We start from the raw sequence: 25,803 nt of genomic DNA on the forward strand, positions 1-25,803 counted from the left end.
TAATTCGTCAACATTTATGTTGAATTTGAATTTTTTACATAGATCATGGAAAAAGAGATGACGAATTAGGTCCAGTCAATGTAATTTGATAGTAATTGTAAGGTCCGTGCAATTATGTTAAACCAAAGTAGTTCCATTAGATATCATTCCTCCCATAGAATGCACATCGCAAGCCTGTGACACGTCTTGATGAGGATTTTTATTGTATTATATATATATATATATATATAATAAAAATGAAAATTCTAATTATAAAAAACAAAAATAATTTATATTTTCTTAAAGAACAAAATGTATGTTATGCTTAATATCTTTAAGTTGGTTTGTATTTGTATTCACTCAATCCTTTATTCAAGTAGTTTTTTTCGACGAAATTGTCCGAAGTCTACGCTTTCTTGAATCCAAGTGTGAATATTATGCTAGTAATACCCTTATTCTTTTTTCTTTTAGCTTTTGTTTGGCAAGTTGTTCTAAGTTTTCGATGAGATTTGTAATTTTCAGATGGTAGCTTTGCATGAAGTGTTGAGTCATGCCAACCAGGATCTTTTTCGTAGAAGACAATATGGATCAGTTTTTCATGAAGTGTTAAGTCATATCAACCTAGTATATCAAGCTTTTTGAAAATAATTTTTATTATCAATACACTTTGCAACATGTGACTTTGTGACATTGAGAGATTAAACCTAATACTTAAAAATAATCCAAAAAGTGAAATGAACGATAGGATAATTGGTGTATATAGATTGTTTATGGTACAGACCAAATGTCAAAATAACATTGTTTTCATATATAAAATTTACTTATATTTCTTTTTTTAAACATTGTTTATTATCATAAGAACCAAACTTACTAACTAAGGTGTTAAGGAATTTATAATAAATAGCACACATTATTTAACTATTTGATTTAAATTCCTTGATGTTGAATTTAAATATAGTCAATAATATAAAATTTTAAATAAGTTTTCTATTATTAATAGTTGTTAAATGAATTAAATAATATTGAATTTAATAATATAAAATTTTAAATAACTCTTTTTCCTCTTTCCCTTCACCAATATTAAGTGAAATATGCTAACCCAAGATTTTCAAAAATTTTACGGAAGCATTACGGAAGCCCCGGATGCCCCAAATGCCATTTTTTAACAAGATGGAGGTGGTTGTCGCCCAGAGGCTTCTTGAGGAAGATTCCTTAATGCACCCGTAATTGATAAGTTCACCCCTTCTAAAATGTTCTGGATGAAGTTTCCTGAGCGCACCCCGTGTTTGATAAGTTCACCCCCGCTTTTGTATTTTTGGCTGTTTTCTTTTCGAAACGTTCCGAAACTTTACGGATTCCATAGCAATGAGTTTTAAACATTTTGAAGTGGTCAAACGGAGGTCTCATGCCGACAAACAATGGCTCCCCGACGAAATTAGGGTATGACAATAGGTTATTGATATCTAGGAGTCCTAATTTTCTTCTAATAGCAAAGAAGGTTTCTTTGGGGATAGGTTTTGTAAAGATATCAGCTAACTGATTCTTTGTGTCAATAAATTCTAGTACATTATCCCCTTTTTGAACATGATCTCTCAAGAAATGCTGCCTTATCTGAATATGCTTGGTTCTCGAGTGCAAAATAGGATTTTTAGATAGATTTATTGCACTCGTGTTATCACATCAAATGAGAATATGATCAAGAATTAGTCCATAGTCAAAAAGTTGTTGTTCCATCCAAAGTATCTGTGCACAAAAACTGTCAACATAAATATATTCTGTCTCAGCAGTGGATAAAATAACACTATTCTATTTTTTACTATGCTATGAAACTAGAGCAGAGTCAATGAAATGACAAGTTCCACTAGTGCTCTTTCTATCAGTTTTACATCCAGCAAAATCAGAATCAAAGTATCCTAATAGATTATAAGTGAAATTTTTAGGATACCATAATCCTAAATTGATAGTGCCTAATAGGTATTTCATGATTCTTTTAACCGCACTAAGGTGACATTCTTTGGGATTTGCTTGAAATCTTGCATGCATACACACACTAAACATTATATCAGGTCTACTTGCAGATAAATAAAAAATAGATCCGATCATACCTCCATATTTCTTTATGTCTATTGACTGATCGGTTTCATCTCTATCCAGATAGCAAGTAGTACTCATAGGAGTAGCCATGTGTTTAGCATTTTCTATCCCCAAACCTGTGAATTGGGTCTTTGTAATATTTTGATTGACTGATAAATATTCCATTCTTTGTTTGCTTGATTTGCAGTCCAAGAAAAAAGTTTAACTCACCCATCATTGACATTTCAAATTCATTTTGCATATCTTGAGAGAATTATTTGCAAAGAGAATAATTAGTTGACCCAAAAATGATATCATCAACATATATTTGTTCTAAGAGTATATCATTCAATTTTCTTTTAATAAAAAGGCTAGTATCAACCTTGCCTCTTGAAAAACCCTTTTGTAAAAGAAATTTACTCAGACGTTCATACCAAGCCCTAGGGCTTGTTTTAAACCATATAAAGTCTTTTTCATTTTAAAGACATGATTAGACTTTTCTGAGTTTTCAAAGCTAAGAGGTTGATTCACATATACTTCTTCTTGGATAAAATCATTTAAAAAGACACTTTTCACATCCATTTGATAGAGTTTAAAGTCCATTATGGATGCAAAAGCTAATAACATTCTAATGGCTTTTAATCTGGCTACTGGAGCATATGTTTTCTCATAATCTATTCCTTCTTCTTGATTATATCCTTTGGCTACTAGCCTAGCTTTATTTCTAATTACTATTCCATGTTCATCTAATTTATTTCCGAATACCCATTTAGTTCCTATAACTGGATGATTATCAGGTTTGTTAACTAATTCCCAAACTTTATTTCTTTCAAACCGATTTAACTCTTCTTGCATAACTATAATCCAATGTTCATCAATTATGACTTCTTTTAAATTTTTAGGTTCAATCAAAGAAACAAAAGTCATATTATTGCAAACATATTTGAGAAAGTGTCTAGTTGTTACCCCTTTAGATATGTCACTGATGATGTTATCAAGATGATGGTATCTAGAAGTTCTCCACTCTCTTGGAAGATCTGTACTTGTTTTTGTTTCATCAATTTGAAAGTCTTCATCATTTCCCTTTCCTTTGCCTTTATGCTTTTCATCATGAATATGCATACCTTTTAAAGAATCTGAAATATCATCTAGAGTATCATTTCTTGACATAATTGTGTTAGTTTCATCAAAAGCAACATGGATAGATTCTTCAATGATCATAGTTCTTTTCCAAATATGTAAAACCACTTAAAAAACTTTATAAGAGATTTGAAAATTTAAGTCTTTTAAGGCCAAACCTTTGCAATCTTTTAAAAAATTCTTTTAACAAATAATGGACTATTGTGAATCGTTTCTCTTGATCTTAACTTGAATCAACTTTGAATAGTTTCAATCTTTTGGCATTATCAAAATCTTCATACAACATATGCATTCACAGATGTTGATTACAATCATATTAACGAAGAGATTTTAAACATTGACCTATATTGTGGTGTTTATCCCTGCTTTGTTGTATACTCGCAAACAAGAAGTTATATACATACAAGAAGAGATCATCAACAACTTCAAGTAGACTTAGTGGAGCATATTTAGAAATGTCTTAATCACAACAATGATAAAATTTAATTTTTGTTGCTCAATGTCAATGTTTGTATTTTTTTTTCAATAAATTTTATGTATTAAGATAAGTTTAAATTATATTGATAAATAAATATTTTAATTATTAATAAATTTTATATTTTTGTTATATTTTTTGGAATTAAAAATATATATAATTAACTATTTTTAATTACTTTAAAATAAATTATAAATAAATATTAGAAGGTAGATCTCTCGTGAAGTTTAAAAACATAATTTAAAATCTCAAAATGAAATTTACTATTTGAATAAGAACATAAGAGATTTTAAGAATAATGTGATATATAAGGTTCATAGAAAAATAGTTAAAATCACAAAATAAGATAAAAAAAAAAAAGTTAGAAAAGGAAACTCTGGCATTTCCCAGAGCTTGCTGCGAAGGATCTAGAACAAAATCCACGTCAACCTCACACATCCAACGGTTCACGCATCCAACCTAAGCACGCGAACAACAAATTCTAGACCCTTCTCCGGTGGGACCCACGCGACGAGCCGCCATCGCAGCCGTCCATTATTAAAGCCTCTCTTAATCTGTATTTTAAGAAAAGAAAAACACATTAATAGTGTATATAAATAGCCTGCTGGAGTAATGGTAGTTTAGGGTGTTGTTACTTCTTCTCTGGTTGATTCGGATCTAGAGTCTTCAGTTTCTCCTCGTTGTTCTTCGCTTTCCTGTTTTCAATTTCGATTCTTTCGTTAATTTAATAAGATGTTTGGGAGGGCACCGAAGAAGAGCGATAATACGAGGTACTACGAAATCCTCGGCGTCTCCAAGAACGCTTCGCAGGATGATCTGAAGAAGGCTTACAAGAAAGCCGCCATTAAGAATCACCCCGACAAGGGCGGTGATCCCGAGAAGGTAATTTTCGTAATTCTCATTCACTCAATTCGCGATTCAACTGGGTGTTCATTCAGTTAAATTAGGGTTCAGTTATGAATTTATTGATAGAATTAGGGTTAAATTAATATTCAGTACATGTTGTTGTTGTTGTTGATTGTACTGTTTGTGGTGGTGAAATAGTGGTAGCATGTTTGTTTGGTGAGGCTTACAGTGTGTGTGTTTTTGTTTGTTTGGTGTAGTTTAAAGAGCTGGCGCAAGCTTATGAGGTTCTGAGTGACCCTGAGAAGCGTGAGATATATGATCAGTATGGTGAAGATGCGCTTAAGGAAGGAATGGGTGGTGGCGGTGGCCATGATCCATTTGATATCTTTTCATCTTTCTTTGGCGGTGGGAGTCCCTTTGGATCAGGTGAATGATTGAATGATTACTTTGATTCATTTTTGATGATTAATGATAGTTTGTTTGTGCTAAATGGGGTTATGACTTTGTGAACAGGTGGAAGTAGTCGAGGTAGGAGGCAGAGGCGCGGAGAAGACGTGGTTCACCCTCTCAAGGTCTCTTTGGAGGACCTTTATCTTGGAACTTCCAAGAAGCTCTCCCTCTCCAGAAATGTTATATGCTCCAAGTGCAGTGGGTAAGTGAATTCGGAGTTTGTTTTGGTTTTGATTGGTGATTAGTTTTTCAGGGGAAGAAATGCTTTTTTAGTTTTTAAAGTATGATATTGATTAATTTGATGTAGCATGGTCCTAAATTGTGGTGGCAGCCTTTGTTGCAATTCTTGATATTACTGGGAATTTCAGACAAATGTGGTTGATGTTCTTGTGGACCACAATTTAAAATCATGGAGCATAGACTAGTTTTTTTGTGTGTGTATTTTGAGGGTTTGGTTTTTGACAATAATCTTTAGGGGAAACATGGTTTTTTTGGGCTTAAAATTATGAATTTGATTATGGTTCAATATATCTTTAGCCCATGTAGATTGGGCATTGTTTATTTTAGTCTCTTAAAAGTAAATTTTCTCCTTTTGTTTCCTTGCTTATGTAAATGTGTGATATATAGATATAATTTCCATAAATGAAGAAGGATCAACAGAAGGAAATTTTTTTGTAAAAGGCAAGGGCTACATCTGACATATTTTCATCAAGGAGGGACCAAATGATGACAAATTATTTTGAGAGATATATTTTGCCCATTTGATTATTTCTCCAGCATAGACAAAAATATTTTATTTTCTGGGTAATCGTTGCTGGTTTCACAAATGGGATTTACATTGGTTGTCGTTTGTGAATTTACAGCAAGGGTTCTAAGTCTGGTGCTTCGATGAAGTGTGCTGGTTGTCAAGGAACTGGTATGAAGGTTTCTATAAGACATCTTGGCCCATCCATGATTCAGCAGATGCAGCATGCCTGCAATGAATGTAAGGGTACTGGAGAAACTATCAATGACAGAGATCGCTGCCCACAGTGCAAGGGAGAGAAGGTTGTGCAGGAGAAGAAAGTCCTTGAAGTTATTGTAGAAAAGGGGATGCAGAATGGGCAGAAGATAACATTCCCTGGCGAAGCTGATGAAGCGGTATGTTGATATGAGAATCAGTATTGTAATTTGCATTGTGCTTCATGGATTGCAGAAATTTATAATGACCCATGAGTTGTTGGTATTTTGCAGCCGGACACAATTACTGGGGATATCGTCTTTGTCCTTCAGCAGAAGGAACATCCCAAATTCAAAAGAAAGGCTGAAGATCTTTTTGTAGAGCACACTTTGTCCCTTACCGAGGCCTTGTGTGGCTTCCAATTTGTGCTGACTCACTTGGATAGCCGTCAGCTTCTTATTAAATCAAATCCCGGGGAAGTTGTGAAGCCTGGTATGTAAATGATTCACGCCTGCCCCAGTTTTGCTGTGTGATTAAATTGGTAATTTCATTATGTGCTAAGAAAATTCCAACTTTTTGCTGGTTATACATGCAGATTCATACAAGGCTATAAATGATGAGGGAATGCCCATGTATCAGAGGCCATTCATGAAGGGGAAACTTTACATTCACTTCACTGTGGAGTTTCCAGATTCTCTAAACCCTGATCAAGTTAAGGCCTTGGAGGCTGTTCTGCCACCAAAGCCTTCTTCACAATTGACAGACATGGAGCTGGATGAATGTGAGGAAACTACACTCCATGATGTCAACATGGAGGAGGAGACTAGGAGGAAGCAGCAACAAGCTCAGGAGGCATATGATGAGGATGATGACATGCCTGGTGGTGCACAGAGGGTACAGTGCGCCCAGCAGTAATGACTTTGTGTGGAAGCTAGATTCAGAATTGATGAAAATGATGATAATACTGTTGATGTTCCATAACTGTAGTGTGTGGCTTAAAGATAAGTAGTGTTTGATGAAATGATTGTGAGAAAGTGAACAGTGTATCACTTGCGTTTTTATTATTGTCGAAGGGGTAACTTCCGTTCTGACATCCTAAATACTTTACTATATTTCGTTGTTCTTTTTAATCATCTCCGTTTTGGTTATCACAGTTTTTATCATTTCCCTTTCTTGTGTGCATCGTTTGCTAGTGAATGAAAACTTCGAAAAAACTTGTTGTAAGACTAAGACTTAAAATGGGAAATATCCGAATATTTCCCCCCAAAAATGTATTGGTCTTTTATTTTTTGACCTAAATGTATTGATCTTTCAGGGAAAAACAAAGAGGGATATAAACTGTATAGTCTGTAGGGGTATATTCTCCCAAGAAATTTGATAGTTTCTTTTAATAATGTAACTAGCTGGAAGAATTCCAATACATGTAATTATTAGATTTTTAAGCTCATCACCTCCGAATGAGTAAAGAGTACTTTTTTTATGTAATTGGAAATAGTTTGAATTTGTTGCATGATTTACAGATTGAACTATCTAAGTATTCATTTTAAGGATGTAAAACCTCCTAAACATGTTGGCCTAACTGAAAAAATAGTTGACCTTAATTTAGTTTATAAACTCGATTTGGTCGATACGGTATATACGGTTAATTTAACTTCAATTATTAGGTCATTCGGATTTACTCTATCTAGTTGGAATTGAGCGGGTTGAATTTGAAATTTCGGAGATTTAGGAGGTAGTTTTACATGTTTTGATTTTTAAACCAAATATAAAAACTTCAATATTTTTATCGATAAAAGAACATATAAAAGCAGCAGAAAAATATTATAGATAAATTATAAATAATTGTTACAAATTTAAATAAACAATTAAGATCTAGCCTCCAAGCAATATAGTATTTAGTTTGATGAACGAAATATCAACGGGTCCAGTTCAGTTGTTAAATTGGATCTAAATTCTAAAAGTAAAATTTATGTGGGAACATGAATAAATCAAACCAAACCGGGTGGGCTGACCGTTGGATCCCTTTGTATTTTTCTATTAAAAAAGATGCCATGCACTGCACGCAGTGTTTGATTTATTTATCTATTTTAATTTAATTTAGAAATGATATGATTTCATAAATATTATACAAACGTTTTTATTTTATTTATTTCTATGAAGAATAAAATAAAATTAAAATAAAATTTTATAAATATTAACGACAACTACCAACTGAAAATAAAAAATCCTTATTTTAAAATATATATTTTGATTTCATTAATTTTTTTTACCGGATCTTGTTGGGACTTTGAAAAAATATACCATTTGAAATGATGTTTTAAAAAAATAATTTAAGTGTATATTTAGAAAATATTAATGTTATAAAAATATTTTTTTTAAAAAAATGGGAAAAAGTGATTAGTTTTTAAAACGAGTTTATATAAATAAGAATTTAATTTAAGTGTGATTCTTTACATTATCATCTAATAAGTGCTTATGTATAGTAAATTTATTATTTTTGTTATAATTATTTTAAAAGTTATATCAAATAAATTTTTTATTGGTTGATAATGTATTTTTGTTTATATTAATAGTTTATGAAAATTAAAAATATGTCAGAAATGTTAAAATATCTCGTATAAAAATCTCAGAAATAAATAGATATATTCTATGTAGGTGAGTGATTTAGTTTAGGTCTATTTATTATCGTTTTCTTTTTGGGTATATTTGTTTCTGTCTATTTATTATAATGTGTTATGTGTACACATATTACATAGCGTTAAGCTCTGTTTGGTGAGTTGGTCCCACATTGGGGGACCCAGTACATTTCAATCATATAATAATAATAATGTAACACCTAAACAAAATGTTGTGTTGTGTCTCTTCTCTTCCCAAACTCTCTTCTTCTATTCCAAAGACCCTTTTGAAGTAATCGATGGAGTTTCAGTCTCTTTCCAGATTCTACCTTCTTCTTTCCTTAACCATTCTCTTCCTTGCACCCTTTCACGCTCAAGCTAAAATTAAAGTCACTTACTGCGGTACATCATCACTGCCTCTTTCTCTCTCTCTCTCTCTCTCTCTCTCTCTCTCTCTCTATATATATATATATATATATGTTTTGACTTTTTGTTATTATCATTTTGATTAGGAATTAGTCTGGATCAGTTCAACATAAGATTATAACTTTTTTACAATTACTTCTCTATGTTTTGATGTTTAACTTGTTGATAGTAATTATTCATCTTTACAATGGATTTTCTACTCCTATTTCCCCCCCTCATATGAGCATGGTCCTGCAAATTTCTTGGATTTATATGAAAAAAATTAACTTTTTTTTGGGGGGTTGGATTTGATTATTTTGTTAGAAATTGGAATCTCTTATTTTAATTTAAGAGGAACGGTAGGAATACACTTTCTAATATTTTCTATTGATTGATTGATTGAAATTTATTGAAAGTTATAAAATTACAAAATACGAAATGTGAGACTCAGAGAGTGTGTTAGAGTGAGAGTGTTGCTAAAATTTTTAGATAAATTTTGGTAACTGTGTCACTGTGTGATGTCATGTAGTGCTGGCTGCTGTTTATGGTTTGCTCAGATTTGTTTTAGGTTATGGTTATCTGTCTGTCTATTTACTTTTCTGCTGAAAAATATTTGTAGATAAGAAGGCAGACTATCCTGTGAAGGTGTCTGGAGTTGAAATATCACCAGACCCTGTGGAGAGTGGCAAGCCTGCTACCTTTAAGATCTCGGCTACTTCTAGTAATCTCTCTCTCTTCCTATTAATCTAATTTTGCTGCTTTCAAATTTTATTTTATTTGCATGGTAGTACTCTGAAGTGGTGATTACAGGACATTTGATCACCAATACTTACATTACATACTTACATTTCAATATTGGTTTTAATTTTAAGTATGTGTAAACATAATAATATTCATCTAAGTGCCTGTTGTTTGCAAATGATTCGGGGGACTTATACAACCTATCATTTTATATTATTAGTACTCACTTCATCTGTTCCTTATCCTTAATGTGCCACTTGTCTATTTTAACAAATTATAAGTGGATTTTCTGTCAATTCTTCATGCAGGTAAAGCTATTTATGGTGGAGAAGTTGTAATTGGAGTTTCATACGTTGGGGTGCCTGTCCATACTGAAAGAATTGATCTCTGTCATGAAGTATCCTGTCCTGTTGCCAATGGCAATTTTCTGATTTCTCACACCCAAACATTGCCTTCGATTACTCCACCGGTTAGATTCATTATATCAAACAAACTCTCTTAGCAATGCTGAACAATGAACATATTCTAAAAATATTACCCTATCATGATATGTAGCTTCCTTTGACATCTTTTAAGGGTCCCTGGAGCCTCAACACTCAAATGTTTCTGGCATTGGGAACTTACTCTATATAACTTTGATTTTGGTGCTAATTTTCTCATTATTGGGCATTTGCAAATTTGCACTTGGTGTGTATTGCACCATCTTCCTTTTTTGGGCTTGTAAAAAAAATTACCGCAATGTAAAGTTTGCTTTAATCAGGAGTGATTAAATTAATCCCTTTAGAGTGTCAAATGTCTTGAGGTGTACCTTCCAGGAGATCCTCACATGTAATTCTTTTACACAAATGAATTTTGCCTCTTGAAATGTAGGTTTATTGTAGGACATCCAAACTAACCTTGCTTGCAAATAACCAATTCTCCTTTATACAAATATACATAAATTTTTTTTCTTGCTCTCTTTGTGACATCATATATCTCCTAAATGTAAAGTCACAAGTCATTTTACCACCAGTGAACGTGCAAAAAAATGATATGTTGGATGCTATTTTTATCCATGATGGTCATAGAGATAGAGTTAACTAAGCTAATGTAATAAATTGGATTTTAATCAATTGGTCATTCTGTTTGTCTAAATCAGTAGTCTTTGTTGAGTAAAAAAGTAATTTGCTTTTTGGGGGATGACTCAGTAATTTGACAGTGGTTAGTTTGTGTGCTATTCTTGAGTGGGTTTTCTGGCTTTATATTTCGTACATGTATATTCTGTTACACTGGCTCTCTGAATCCTTTTAAATAATAACATCTTTTTCACCTCCCCTCTTCAGGTCATGGTATTGTGGTTATGTTTGGCATTCACTCGGTCAATTTTTCATTTAAATAGTTCATAGTTGAGCCATAACCTTCATATTGTTACTTGTTTTCTTGTGCTTACTAAGTTCTTTGCCTTTGACTGTTCACTTTTGACTTACTATGATTTTGGGTTTATGCGATGCTTGATGCCAAATCAACTGGCAAGATACACCCAGTTTTTGTTTAGAACATGATATTTAGGTGCTCCCTTTTCCACATACATCACTTACTCCTTAATGGTGCAAAATATGTTTCAAGTGTTCAGTTATGAAGGTTGATAGCTGGAAAAGATTGTGGTTTCTCTCTTCTCCTCCTTATTTTTAAGCAGTTTGCATTAATGATTCACTTTTTCAGTTTTTCCTTAATTGAGGATCACCGATCTCATTATACTACAAGTCGCATAGTTTTGGTATCTTGGATCTCTTGTGAAAGTGATTTCGATGTCACACAGAGATCAAGCTAGATGGATAAGATGAAGAAAATGTTTAAAGCATGATTCGTGATACCAAATGCCTGTCAAACATGAGGAAAAAATCTACCATACCACTATTAGATGACCAACGCTCTATGGTAGATAATATTAGGCAGTGAAATGTCATTGAGAGCAATAAATAAGTGTAGCAGAGATGAGATGATTAGACATACCAGAAAAGATACGATTAGAAACAAGTGCATTAGGGAGAAAGTTGAAGTAGCCCCTATTGAGAAGATTATGGTGACTCATTTGAGGTGATTTGGACATATGAGAAGAACAATACAAACTTTAGCAAGAAATGTTGATCAAGTGGAAGATAATTCAATTAAAAGTGGTAAAAGAATGCTGAATAAAACTTAAGAAAAAACCATTAGAAAATATTTTTGCTCTAAAGGTTTTTACTGAAAATTTGGCTTTTAACTTTTTGGTAGTTCAATGATGTCAATCTATCTATGTAGCTGACTCCACCTCATGGAGTAAGGCTTGTTGATTTCGGTTTTACCACATATTGTACTTGAATGGTCTTATTAAGTTATTGGATATTCATGCTTCCATCTAAACTTCCTTTTAAGGTTCTAGATCTTTTGCAAATTTATGAAATTTTAAGCTAGCCTAGAAGTGTGATTCTTATCAAGAGGCATTTAAACTCTAATAGGCAAGAACAATCCTGCAATATATGCTACATGAATTGAATTTATTTATTTGTTTTATATAATAGCCTGTAGTTGTGTCCTAGTTTGCCTTAGAGTTAGATTTGCTCCAATTTTTTGTCTTATACATGCATAAACCAAACCTTTCTAATTTTTATTTATTTATAGGAGTCAAACCATAGACATCTGCGCACCATATCCACCCATCCAGACACTTGAGCTAAGCCTAGGCACATAGGGCCTTGTTAGGCTGAAGGTAAATACTGAAGGTATAAGGATGGATGGGCACATTTGTGCATTAATGTATGGACGTGATAGAATATAAGATGAGAAAGGGAGTTTCCTGCAAAAGTAAGCTAGAAGGAGGTGGGAGATGTCAATGGTAAAGTTAGAGTGGGTGTTGGGATGTGTACTTTTGCTAAATGCTAACTATCGTGGTTTCAATATAACTATACCTATCTTGCATAAGGGACTTTGGGATCAAATATGCATTCCACATGGTGGTAAATCTTAGAAAACCACAGCTGAATGCATGTTTTCCATTAAGAATGACGCTGTCGATACCATCTTTGTCTTGTGAATTGCAAGTACCCCTTCCCCCAAATTCGTGTTTTGTTTGATGCTTGATCTCAGCACTCAAGGTAATACACATGGATAAGGTGGCAATCAACACCTATTGTTGCACAGATAAATGCTAGCAATATACTCCCTAACACACTCTTTGGGACACACTTTCTACTGTTGGCTGAAATTTATTAACTATTATAAACTTTGGTAGGTCCCACATCTCATTTGATAAATCTCTCACCTGATTTTGTACTTAAAAAAAAAAAAGTTATAATAGAGTATGTATTAGAAAGAGTGTGTTGCTAACTCTCCTCTTGTCACATATTATACTGAAGTCTTGATTGGGTCTCGGGGCACAGAATGATGTTGTAAAATTTTCTTGAACTCTATTTTCTTGGTTTGATCATCCTTGTCTTAGATAACAAATTTCCGTCGGACAAAACTTTTCTGTTTTATTGAACAATAACATTACATTACTGGCTTCATTTCCTTGTCTGTGTTCGTTTATGCAGGGACCCTACTCTCTGAAGATGACACTGAAGAATGATCGGGACGAGGTGTTAACTTGCATTAAGTTTAATTTTAAAATTGTTTTTGGATCTTTTGTGTCTGATATGTAAAGTGTCCTTTGCATGCCTGATCTGGGGGAACTTTTTTGCTTTGTTGTGAAGTGTTTTATTGTATTTTGTACTGGATATCACCTTTCAATTCGAGTCGTATCTTGTAAGGCCAATGTTCTCTAGTGTCAGAGTAATGTCAATGACATTAGACTCATGATGTTGTATAAGGTCCATGACTGGAAATTTTTCTTTCTGTATGATTTGCACAGTACAATCCATAGTTCTAAATTGCGGTCGTGGCTGCTATGATGCAGATTGCAGCATGAAATTATTATATGATTGCACCGAATGCAAAAAAGAATTCTATAGTTATTATAATAATCAGATATATCTTTTATATATATGATTATTTAGATTTATGTTCATTTTAAGATTTTGTATTGTTTGCCACCTGCCTCCCACGCTTCCCCAACATCCCACACATCCATATCCATTCGACTAGAAGATTGAAATTTGAATCTTTGGTTTTTCTTTTGATTAAAAAAAGTGGTAGATAATAGTGTTGAGATTCTGTTGCCGTTGCGTGGTGGCAATTCATGTGATTTAAATTCACACCACACTTGTGGGTAGCCCTGAAATTTAGAACCCTGGTGCAATCCATACAAATTGAATAGGAAAATATTTATATGTTGAAAAACTAACCTTACAATGGGATGGGAGAGAAGAGACTTTATTAATTTTATTTTGTTTGGTTAAAAAATTTAGGTGTGTTTCTGTGTATGAATCTCAGCGAACCAAAGAAACAGAAATGTGGTTAAGGTGAGAGAAGAAGAAGGTAAATAAACTTCAGCTAAGGTGACATGCATATGAGAAAATGAAAGTCTTCATGTATGCTCTTTTTCTTCACTTTTCCATACACTGAATTTTTAGTCAAGGCCTGTGAGAAATGGCTTAATTTTTACTTCTAGGTTGAACAAGTGTGTATAACTGGGCCTTTTATTAGTTAACATAAGAATTGTAAGCTTGAATTTTATAATCTTTAATTCACCAAAAAAAAGAAAGAATTTTGTAATACTAGTGGTTGTAAAAGTGCTCGAAAATTTCATTCATGACACCGTAAAAACTTCATATTTGATGGCCTGAAAAATTATGAAAAAAAATTGTTTTGATTTTTTTTTATTACATGCGGCATGATTGGTTTGATTGATAGAAGGTGGGAATTGGTGGATTTTTTTTATCAACAAAAAACTTCATATTACATATCATGATCATTAAATTTTCCAGCAATTGGTTATCGGATATTAAATATTATAAAAGTGAATATTAATTTGTTAGTTTGATTAAAAATGTCATTTGAGGGGGATTTGAACTCGTCCTTCCTTAACCACTATATCAATCTTTTATTAAATATTATAATTCTATTTAATATACAGTAATCAACTTGTGTTCAATCATCCAATAGCAAACAAAAGGAACATATATATAACAAATTAAACTGCTCCAGGTTGTCCACCTAATTGATCTTAAACATACTATGGAGCTTCACGCTATACAAATATGTAAGATAAAATAAAATAATTAGTTAAGTTATAAATTTTATGATGTTATAACAGTATTGTGTTTGCATTTTGCTTAAGCAGGGTTGCTCCAAGTCTCATCATCCGTGCTATACTCTTGTGAAGAGTATTTTGCTTGTTGGTTATGAGAAGGGAGCTTTCACTTGGAGTCATACTCTAAGAAAAGCTAAACATGTAGCAGATGCTCTAGCCAATTATGCTCATTCGATTCAGGCTCATCTGCGTATTTTTTTTTTATTTCGTTCCTTTTAACGTAGTTTTGGCTGATGTAGCTTCTATCGTATTTTCGCAGGGTTTCTAGTTTTGTGCTTGGGGTCTTTTCCCTTTTATCGGAAAAAAAAGGTAGTGTTTGTATATACATGTCTATATTTGATTTTTCATTATTGAAAAATACTTAAGTCTCACATCGGCTGCCTCATTCCTTGGAATGTAGTTTATATATCTATTAGACAACTTCACTTAATGTCAATTGGTTTTAAATTGAAATCTAACATGATATCAGCTTATATATCTATTGGACAACAATTAACTTATTCATTCTTACTTGTTAGAAGTTAATGCATGTTTCTCTATTTGTTTTAGGTTTTTTTTGTCTCTTTTGATTAATAAAAAAAAAATACTTGTATATGTGTATAAATTGATTTTTTTTCATTAAGTTGTGAAACATATCATTCGACATATACTATTTTCGCTTAAATGTATTTTTTTTATTTTGTTCAATTTACAATTTTATTTATTTTATTTTAAAATAGAAATATTTGTTCTCTCTGTTTTAAAAAAAATGTGATTTTAATTTTTATATTTTAAAATAAAAATATTTAATCCTTTTATTTTAGAAATTTCAAAAATTTAATCCCTATATTTTTTTTTAAAAAAAATCAATAATTTTGATCCAATCTTTAATTTTATCTATATTTTATTTCTTATATTATAATTAATTAAATTATTTTGTGAGATACCTTAAATTAATATGTTAAGTCTAGGATTCAAATGGATTAAAATAAAATAAATAAAATACAGGTAAATTTGAGAATTTGACGAAAATAGAAAATTTTGCCTAAGATAGAAAATCAAATATCTCTATTTTAAAACATGAGACTAAAATTGTAAATTTTTTAAAATAAAAAAATCAAATATTTTTTTTAAAATGAAAGGTCAAAATTACATTTAACTCTATTATTTTTAGTGATAAAATTAACTTTGGAATCTCTCTAGATCATTTATAAAAATGATAATCTTCTTGATCTTTTTCTAATATTTTCAAAATAAAATATTATTTTAATTAGTTAATCTCATTACCCAAATCAATTCAACTGAATTAAGGTCAGGTTCGGCTGCTTAACAAAAAACAGTAAAACCAATCTAACTCAACTATATTTGTTTGAGTTGGGTCTTAAATTGCTCAAAACTTAATTTAACACATCTGCATGATGTTTAGAGAAATATTTAAGAGAGATACTTAGAAGAAATATGAGTAGAAGACAATTTAAATGAGTATATAGGTGGATGAGGGAGAAGCAAAAGTGCATCAACAAACCGGTGGAGTTACGCAATAGAACTTTAATTTTTCTTCTATTTTTGTATTTTCTTTCCTTTTTCATTTATTTTTTTCTTATAAGCTTATCTACTGTTATGTCTTAATTTAGTTATATTTATTATGTAATTTTTTTATAAATAAATTAATGATATATAGAGTAATAATTATAAAAATAAAAAATAAATAAAATTCATAATTAATCATCGAAAAATAAGAAATTCTTTGCATTCTATTAATATAAATTAAATATTTATGAAAAATAGAAACCAATACTTTAGAAATCTAGCTTATTTTCACTTAAATTAATGCAATGTAAATATGTAATGCTCATTATCTTGAACATTTAAAATATATTATAGTTATTTATTAAATTTAAGAGAAATATGATGATAGTGATAAAAATTTATTAGTTTTTAAAATAATTTAAATAATAATTTCTGATTAGATTACGGTTACGGTGTAACAAGATATGAAATAACACATATTATGAAAAAAGCAAAGTGAAATTAAACTTAGCTGGCATCAATTTATAATATAAAATATTATAAACTATCAAATTTATATCTTATCTAATAAAATAAAACTTGAGAATTAGTTAAGTAAATTAATATTAAAATAAAATTTATTGATTAAATTAAACTTATATCTTATCTAAAATTAATTTATATTTTTGATTGTTGATATATATATATATATTTTTTTTCTTTTTTTTTCTACGTGTATTTTGCAAGCCGTGATGCAATCAATGCCTTATGTAGAATATCAGGTTCTTCTTCTTCCTCCATCGTGATTAGGGTTTTCGGATTTTCATTTTATCCTCAGTTCTTCCACCCTCGTCACCTGCAATTGATTCTTTCTTCTAATCGATAATTGAAGAACACAACATTTCAATTCCTCTCTCGATTTGTTTTGCAAGTTCGATAATCGAAAGTGCCTGGTGATTCGGTACGTTATAGAGCTCCATTAAAGTTTTTTTTTATTGTCTTTTTTGGTTTTTATTTTTCCCATTAAATTGCACGTTCTGTACATTTGCAAAAGTTTGCTATCTTTGATTTACTTAATCTTAGTTTGATTTCTCTAAACCTAGGTTCAATTCCAATCAAAAAATGAATTATGAAGGGATTTATTTGGGCCTCAGTTCCCAAATTTTGTATGAAACTATGAATTATTTTGGGACATCTGTTTCAATTTGTTAGTGGAGTGTTCATATGAAACTATAATTATTTTGTGATATCTGTTTCAATTTATCAGTGGAGTGTTCATATGAAACTAAGATATGGGTACATGCATGATGGCATACAATTGTAGTTTGGGTTATGTGGTTAAGTGATTGGTTTCGGTTTTTGTGGCTTTGATGTCTCAGATGTTGTGTTTACATAGGAGTTGTTTGTGAAAATGAGAAGGCAGGGGCACTATGGGGATCCATCTGCCAACACTTGTGTTGGTGGTAGCCAGATGCATCATATGGCTGGTCAAAGGGGGGAGGCCAAGTCGGGTAATTTTGAAGGACGGCTAGAGGCCTTTACTCCACAGAGAGAGAATCCGTATGCAAATTCCAAGCAGGAGGGTCAGGGTCAGTGGAGATGGGAAATTGATGAAGCAAAGATGTCCAATTCAATGGCATCTCGAATGTTTAATGAAGGCAAGTATTATTCGTTGCCTCTCCATGCTTGCTTATCCTTTTATTTACCTAGCCATGCACTGCATCTGGATTTACAGAAACAGTATGGACACAAATGTTGTGAAGTTGTAGCTAGATATTGTTTTTACAAGTTTTCATGATTGAATGTAATGGCTAGTTAGCGTAATGTATATTTTCATTTTTTCCAAGGTCAATATATATTCAATATTTTTTTCATGAAATTGACAAAAATGTCATGTTGTGTCTTGGTTTTCACTAAAAAAAGGCTAGGACCTATGATGCATACTTAAAGGAGCATAGTGTGTATGTATGATATATCTGTCGCTTTTTATGTTGTTGCTAGAAATAAACCACCTGGTAAATGCTATCATGACAGATTAACTCACCCTGCACTTGTGTACAGAAGGTTTATAAAAATAATCCAGAAAAGTTGAAGGGATGAAGTTTGGATAGAAAGTACAAAGGAAAAAATGAAGAGATAATATATGGTATAGTTATAGTTATCTGAATTAATTGTGGTTTATATACATTTTTGGTCCCTAAAAGTATGGCATTTTTTTTGTTTTAATTCCTGTGAAAATTTTATTTGTTTTTAGTCCCTACATTTAACAAAAGCAATGTGGTTTTAGTCTCTTATGAGGGATTTAGAGCACATGATTTGTTACTTTTTAAGGTCTTAAAATGAATAAATTTAAATAAAAAGTGTTTATTTTTTTAAAAATGTCTATGTTTACAAGGACCAAAAGTATATTTTAGCCAAAATTTTATATATATATATATATGTGTGTGTGTGTGTGTGTGTGTGTGTGTGTTGTTTTTAGTTACTCAATTATACATATAAGGTATAACTATAAGCCTATGACCTCATGTTTTGTTAATGTATAAAACAATGACAAGGTAAAATAAAGTCATAATTTGGAAAAAGATTGGATAAAGGTAAAGATTGAACCTGTTCTTTTTTGAAAAATATAGACAGGGATAAGAAACTTTATCCATAGGTGTATGTTGATGTGTTATAAGTATAGAGAAGAACATTTAACCATTTACTTCTTGATGTTGCTTGTGTAAAGTGACCGAGGGGAGGCATGTTGTTTTACCCAATTTTATAGTATGTCACTTGTTTTATTCAGAAGGTGATAGAAGATCATGATGTTAGTAGTGTGTTTTTTTCCCATTAAAAGAAAAATGTACCTTTTAATTTTGTATATCTTCATTAATGATACGTAATTAAGATAATATTGCCCATTCTTGCTTTGCAATTTGTATCATTGCACAAAGAGTTATAACTTCTTTACTAGGATGTGAAAACACTTAAATTTCCTGTAGGCTGTAATTGTTATTCTTTCTTCTGTGTTGCAGTATGGAGATTTTTGTTTCTAAATTAGAAGTGAGGTAATAACCCAATACTTCTGACCGTCCTTTGTGAGCAGATTAACGATGATATCATGTGACTCAATTGTCCAGCATAATCCTTTTAAATGTCGTCCTTTCCAATTTGTTGCTAAATGAATGTTTTATTCACATTCCTGACATCCTTCTGTAAAATTTGCTTCTTTTTCAATGAACACGCTTCAAAGAAGTTGTTGAGGTATAGGAGATGAATTTAATTCTTGATGTCTGCTCTTAAGTGGGTTACAATAGTGTTTAGTTCAGCAAACATGGCACATCTTCAGAACCTATCTTACTTTTGAATCGTTAAAACATTAGCTTCCATGTCTAGAATGCCTGGTTACAGGTTTGCCATTTATATCATGGAAATAGTTTTCAAACTCCTAAACTTAGGGGAGCCATTTCATGTTCTAGTGTAGGTCAGGGGGTTGATGCTTCAAAGTCCTATTTTCAAGGGCCGAGCCGGAACAACAGTGATTCCAGATCTCAGGCTCATGGAGAAGATATGGATGTTGGGTATGAAGGAAATCATTTATCACAATCTTTTGAAGGTCTTGAGCAGAATTTTCATGATGACATTATTAAACTCACCAAAGAACAGAATGACGCTGAAGATGCAGAATATGCCAGACACAGAGAGGTTTGTGTTAAAAATAAAATAAAAAGTATTAATTTGTTACTGTGTTCTTGAAGTACCCTAAATCTTCTACGCATTTTGCAACTTTTTTGTCTTTTTTTCTTTCTTTTTCTTAATAGATGAACCCATAATCATGCAACACCCTTGATGGACTGGATCCAGTTTTGCAGACCTCACTAGGTTTAAATTACCTCTTGGGCATCAGCACACTGAAAACGGGACAAATAATGAGCCACATGGAAAGACTGCTTGTTGGGTATTTAGATTTTATAAACTAATTATCATAATAATAATAAAATCAATCAGTTTTTTTTTTTTTTTTTCAATTAAGTGTTCCAGACTTCTAGGGTGTAAAACTTATTTCTAATATTCATTTTGAAAACTTGCCCTGCTCTCATTTGATTACTTGTCTTAGTTATGACTTGCATGCAGGTTACCTTGTTGAGGTTTGGACAGTCTTGTTTTGTCAGGTGGCATTGTTATACACGTTTTATGCTACTGTATAGTCAATAAAGTGTACAACATTTAAGACAGTTTCCCTTTTTATAGCTGAAATGTGATGATCTAAACAGAAAGGTGCCAAAAGGAAGAAATGCATTTATGCTCAATTCTGTAGTCTTGTTTCCTCTGTAAGAGTAAAGCTTGCTTCTCTTCGTAAGAATTGGGTTTCACTTTGGCACAAGACCTTATGGGATTTGTTCAACAGCTTGTTTGTTTTTGAAGATGTTAAAGATACTTTTGAAGCGGTAAAACTTTTTATAGCTGTTACAGTAAGAAACACATTAAGGAGATATAGTTTCTCTTCTAGAATCATCCATTTGCATGTATTGAACTGCATCCCAGGAACGCAAGCTTATCAATGGGTTGCTAAATGTATTTTCCATCATATTTGATAAACTTGAAGTCATTATGCAAAGTCACAAATACTGCAGTTATATACTGCTTTTTTCATCTTAGTTGATAAACTTGATGAGATGATACAAAACTACTAATACTGCAGTTATGTGTTCTTTTTTGCATCTTTCAAACTATGAAGTAACCCAGTGCTGTCAGATCTTAGTTGTGTTACATTTTTATTGTATTATATATATATATATATATATATATATATATATATATATATATATAATACAATAAAAATGAAAATAAATTAATATTAATTTATGAATTCTGATCCATTTTATGATACTTACTGAATATTAAATGGATGTACAAAATCACCTTTGCAAGAGTGGTTTTTGTTCTCGAGTTAGGTTCTTCTGTCTGCCAACTGTGAGCACTGGGTCTAGTTCTGTCACCTGCATCTTTGTATTTTAAGAAATCTGTCACTATATTTTGAAGCTGGATATTTGCAGCACATTGGGTGTGATGAAGATAATCTTATTCATGTTGAATTCTGTTGATTTTTTTTTATATATATTCTCTAAAACTATGTCTTAATTGAGCTTTAAAATAAGCTGTACGTATATCTTTTCAGAAAATAAATGCAATCAATGCTCAGTATGAGGAAAAACTGGCAGCACTCCGAGCTCAGCATAGCAGCCGCAGAGCTGAATTTCTTCAAAGGGAATCACATGCTAGGCAACAGCAGTACCAGCAAATCATAAGGGATCCTTACCCCAGTGGTGGCATGGCACCCGGAGACCCTCATGGTTACAACAATGTGAATGCTTCAGGTACAGGTGAAGTGCAACGAGGCTATTCTGCCGATCACCTTGATCCTTACCGAGAGAGAGCTCGATTTCTTGGGGGTGGTAGAGATCAAGGATTTGAACCTAGAGGTCCATATCCTGGTGGCCGTGTCTATGACACTGGTTCACGCTATTACAATTGAGTTTTGACCCAAAGGTTTATCTCTCATTTTGGGTTTTTACTGCAGGTGAAATTGCTTATATTGACATAATTTATGCTTTGTCATCTTTTCCATCTTTTTATTACACTGTTCATGGAAATTATTGTTTCTTAGCGGTTGTTATTTATATAGATCAACATTGGAGGTGCACACCTTTACATTGGTGTTGTGCATTAAAACGTAGGACCACTAGGATATTTCTTGTTTGTGTTTATGAAAACCTATAACATTGAACACTGTAATATAATCTTCCATTTAATTCAACTGCATAAGGAGAGGATGATATTGCTCGGATAACATGTAGCAAGCATCTATACATACCACGGGAGAAGCATAGCTTAGCACCAAACCATATATGCTTCAGTAAGATCAGAGAGGACAAAATGTTAAATCAAACAACCAAACCAAAATAAAAAACAAATGAAGTGTTTTTGCATGTTTACCTCTAAACTAAGCACTAAGAAATACAGAATTGCCTCTAAAACTCCAATGTCTCGCAATAGGATTGAGAAAGTAGTGATAAGTTTGACGGGCGACGGATTTTCCTGGTGTCCACGAAATAGAAATCATAGGATTTATGTACTATACTAGAGTGTAGTGATCCGCACGGATAAATATTATTTCTGAATATTTTTATAAAGTATTTTAAATATGTTAATTTTTTCTTAAAATGTGTATTAGAAATTATTTATAACTAAAATTTATTTATTTTAATCATGGATTGCAAAGTATAATATTTTTAGTTATTAATTATTGTTGATTTAGATAGTTGATTAGATATCTAGGAGATTATGATTTTAAAAGACAATAAAATGAGAAAATACAATCAATTATGCGTTAGGTAAGGGAGTAATTTAAATAATTATTGTTATATATTATTTAAATGATTTTTTTTTTGTTTAAGATCACAAATATTTTTCACTAAAGATAATTTTGTTTAAATTAGATAGAATTATTATGAGTGACAACTTTTCCTTCAAGTATCTTACACACACAGCTGCATATCTAGGACTTACTTGAAACCCAATCACGCGCTAATTGATTCATGTGCTTAGTGGTATTATAATAAAAGTTTCTCGCTCATGCAATAAAATAACTGAAGCAAAGCAATTTTTTTTATTAAATTACATTTTTAACTATATATTTTAATTTAAGACCTAACCTAAATATAGATATATGTTACATTCTAAACAATGCTATAGAATATTTTAAAATATGAAAAAATGAAAAATTCGAAGAAGAAATTATGAACTAAAAATAATAATAAAAATTATGTTAAATATCAATAATGTATCATAAAGTAAATGCATTTAATAGTATATTGTCAAATAATTTTGATTGCATTCACAAGTGTAAGATTGATTTACTTAACAAGAGAATTCATTATCGAATTCGATTGTGTGAAATTGCACCAGTAACAATCATGTATCACAAATGAGATTAGTCTTTGATCCAATGACCTAATTAAAAAAAAAATCAATTTTAAATGGATATAATGTTTTATTTATGACCCATGCAAATCTCATTAAAATTTGGATATCAATTTATTTTTTACATATAATATGATTGGTGAAAAAGTTATTGATTATGTCATGAGCTGTAAGTGTACAAGTTGATTTTAATTTTTTTATTACCCTAATATATATCGGACTCAACTCAGTCACTTATGACCATTGGCATGGGACAATTACCAAAGGGACCAAGGATCCCGATTTTTTTTTTAAAGAAAATATTCTTTAAGCCAATAAAAAAACCTTCAAATAAGGTAATTTTATTTATTTGAACAATAAAGATTTTTAACCACATATTTAAGTAAAAAAAAATTAACCATATATTGCATTGAGATCAATTTCAATTGTAACTTATAATTCGAAAAAGTGTTTGACAATAAGTTATTTTTTAAAGAAGTACTCCAGGCAATGATTATTTTTTTGCAATAAAACATTCCTGTTATACGCCTTTTTTTTGCCAAATTATTTAAAAATTTCAAAATTAACAATAATTATCAAATTATTATCTTTAAATAGTAGTTAAATGCATAATCTCTGTAAAATTTATACAATATTTATTTTTACATGTATATTTAGTTCACACTCTTTCCAAATAAATTGTTCAATTGAAATATGAACATTTTATTTGAGTTTATAAAGATGATAACAAGGGACAAAAACTTGATATTAAAATTAAGAAGAAAAAAAATAGTAAAAAGAACATTATTTCCACACTATTGCATATGATAGTCAATATTACAACAAAATTAATAACACTATATTATCAATTTTTCTAATAGAATGAAACACCGACTAAAATAAAAATTACACGACTTCAACAGTTGACTTTGCTGTAATTCTATTTGTGACACAACTCATTTCCAATCGTTACGGATTAGAGTTTTGCCCTCTTTTGCGACTTTAAGAGCTGGTTTCCAAATGCCTGTAATAAATAACATGAAATGCAGAGTTGTTTCTAAAAAAATATTCACACTACAAGAAAAAGGACCTATACCTACGGATAAAAACTGTCACTATAAATAAAAAAATTCATAGATAAATGTATGATAGACTTTGTCCTACGGACATTTCTTCCGTCAACTTTGAGGGGGTGTATAATGACAACTTGTCTGTTACTATAGGTTTTACCTACTATGTATAGTGTGTAGATAAAAGTCATTAACTTCTACTTACATCTCCTAACTGTAGGTAAAGTCTTTAATATGTACCTATCATCTTCAACTATAGGTAAATGTTTAGATCTTAGAGAGAGTTTAGAACATACATAACTGAATGTGGACAGTGCATCAATCCAATGATCTTCAAGCTCCAACTCCAACTAGCTTTGCCTACTTCATAATTACCTAGGCCTTGGCTAGAGGTGGCCCTCCACTATTAAGAGTGACAAGACATCAAGGCCATAATCTAGTACAAGGACCATAAAGATGTCTACAATATCTTCTGCATATATACATAGAATTAGAGTGACAAGACATCAAAATAACTTCCACATATATTTCAGTTAGACATAATTTTGTAGTTGTGCTCTTAATTTTATTGATTTATATTTATAAGAAATAAATTTAAATCTAGAAGTATTAGCTAATCGACATTTCCCTAATCAAATTAATCAAGAACAATTTTAGACCCATATAATTAGCATTCAAAATCCAAAATTAGACTACATAAACATAAAAGGAGATTCTATTGTGTGTGCATGTTCATACATAAACATAATTACAGTTCAAATCTGTCTTTCTTTTTGAGTTTTGAATAATAATAAACAGTTGTTAAACAAAATAGTTTAGTTTAATAGGCATAACTAAAATGGGAGTATTTACAATTTGTTTAATGACATGATTTTTAAAAAATGATAGCAAGGTGTTAGTCTGATTTTCATACTTAAAAAGAGTACACCATATCCTTGTAGGACATGAGCACAAGTAACCACCAGTAAGTAACCTTCCACATGTGCAGATAAAGGTGCGGCTCCAGACAAAATAAGACGTACTCTACCCCCTAAACCTTGCTTTACCTGATCAAGTAGTAAAATCATGATTAGTAAAAAATCCTGTCATACCAAGGGGATGGGGAGTACAAATTTATAAAATTTAAAACCTTGTCAAACACAATTTTATCTTATAGGAACACACATCAATCAATTTCACCTCGTAAGGTAATAAACAAACATCCAATCCAATCCAATGTGACATAACCTTGAAACTGTAGAAGAAATAGAACTAAAGTTTCAATTTCAATTCGGTCTAGAAAAAAAAAAGGAATAGAAAGCAGTAACCTAGCCCTAAAAATAGAATAAATAAATAAAAACATATATATTAGTATGAAGCTAACCGACAATGGAGTTATCGAAAAATGAAAAATCTGGAGAGAAATAATGTATCAATTTGGGCAATTT

The 25,803-nt window shown here is 31.3% G+C and overlaps 3 protein-coding genes across 5 annotated transcripts; all 3 read left to right on the forward strand.

Moving 5' to 3' along the window:
• Positions 1-4,304: 4,304 nt before the first annotated feature.
• On the forward strand, positions 4,305-6,994 carry PM37 (seed maturation protein PM37). The gene is given in 6 exon segments (NM_001251412.1): positions 4,305-4,549; positions 4,771-4,939; positions 5,027-5,165; positions 5,827-6,103; positions 6,197-6,395; positions 6,499-6,994. Coding segments are annotated over 6 exon segments (1,254 nt in total). The 5' UTR covers positions 4,305-4,399; the 3' UTR covers positions 6,819-6,994.
• A 1,756-nt stretch (positions 6,995-8,750) lies between these two features.
• LOC100500058 (uncharacterized) lies at positions 8,751-13,425 on the forward strand. Its single transcript, NM_001249309.2, has 4 exons — positions 8,751-8,920; positions 9,543-9,644; positions 9,973-10,133; positions 13,216-13,425. The coding sequence occupies exons 1-4, from the start codon at positions 8,818-8,820 to the stop codon at positions 13,321-13,323; spliced, it is 474 nt and encodes a 157-aa protein (NP_001236238.1). The 5' UTR covers positions 8,751-8,817; the 3' UTR covers positions 13,324-13,425.
• A 3,664-nt stretch (positions 13,426-17,089) lies between these two features.
• LOC100789541 (uncharacterized) lies at positions 17,090-22,161 on the forward strand. 3 transcript variants are annotated; one of them, XM_006592298.3, is made up of 4 exons: positions 17,090-17,322; positions 17,741-18,019; positions 19,828-20,048; positions 21,523-22,161. In XM_006592298.3, the coding sequence occupies exons 2-4, from the start codon at positions 17,773-17,775 to the stop codon at positions 21,877-21,879; spliced, it is 825 nt and encodes a 274-aa protein (XP_006592361.1). In that variant the 5' UTR covers positions 17,090-17,322; positions 17,741-17,772; the 3' UTR covers positions 21,880-22,161. The 3 variants fall into 3 exon arrangements, with proteins under 3 accessions (XP_006592361.1, XP_006592362.1, XP_014620115.1); XM_006592299.3 differs by having other exon boundaries at positions 17,758-18,019; XM_014764629.2 differs by having other exon boundaries at positions 17,781-18,019.
• Positions 22,162-25,803: the final 3,642 nt, after the last annotated feature.

Source organism: Glycine max, chromosome 12 (genome assembly GCF_000004515.6).
Source record: "Glycine max cultivar Williams 82 chromosome 12, Glycine_max_v4.0, whole genome shotgun sequence".
Taxonomy (NCBI): Eukaryota; Viridiplantae; Streptophyta; class Magnoliopsida; order Fabales; family Fabaceae; genus Glycine; species Glycine max.

Bases quoted from the DNA above. Each gene is read 5' to 3' on its own strand.
- LOC100500058 (NM_001249309.2), top strand. From the start codon at position 8,818: ATGGAGTTTCAGTCTCTTTCCAGATTCTACCTTCTTCTTTCCTTAACC. The intron at 8,921-9,542 runs GTACATCATCAC...AAATATTTGTAG, and splicing joins AATTAAAGTCACTTACTGCG to ATAAGAAGGCAGACTATCCT. The intron at 10,134-13,215 runs GTTAGATTCATT...TCGTTTATGCAG, and splicing joins TGCCTTCGATTACTCCACCG to GGACCCTACTCTCTGAAGAT.
- LOC100789541 (XM_006592298.3), top strand. From the start codon at position 17,773: ATGAGAAGGCAGGGGCACTATGGGGATCCATCTGCCAACACTTGTGTT. The intron at 18,020-19,827 runs GCAAGTATTATT...GTTCTAGTGTAG, and splicing joins ATCTCGAATGTTTAATGAAG to GTCAGGGGGTTGATGCTTCA. The intron at 20,049-21,522 runs GTTTGTGTTAAA...ATATCTTTTCAG, and splicing joins AATATGCCAGACACAGAGAG to AAAATAAATGCAATCAATGC.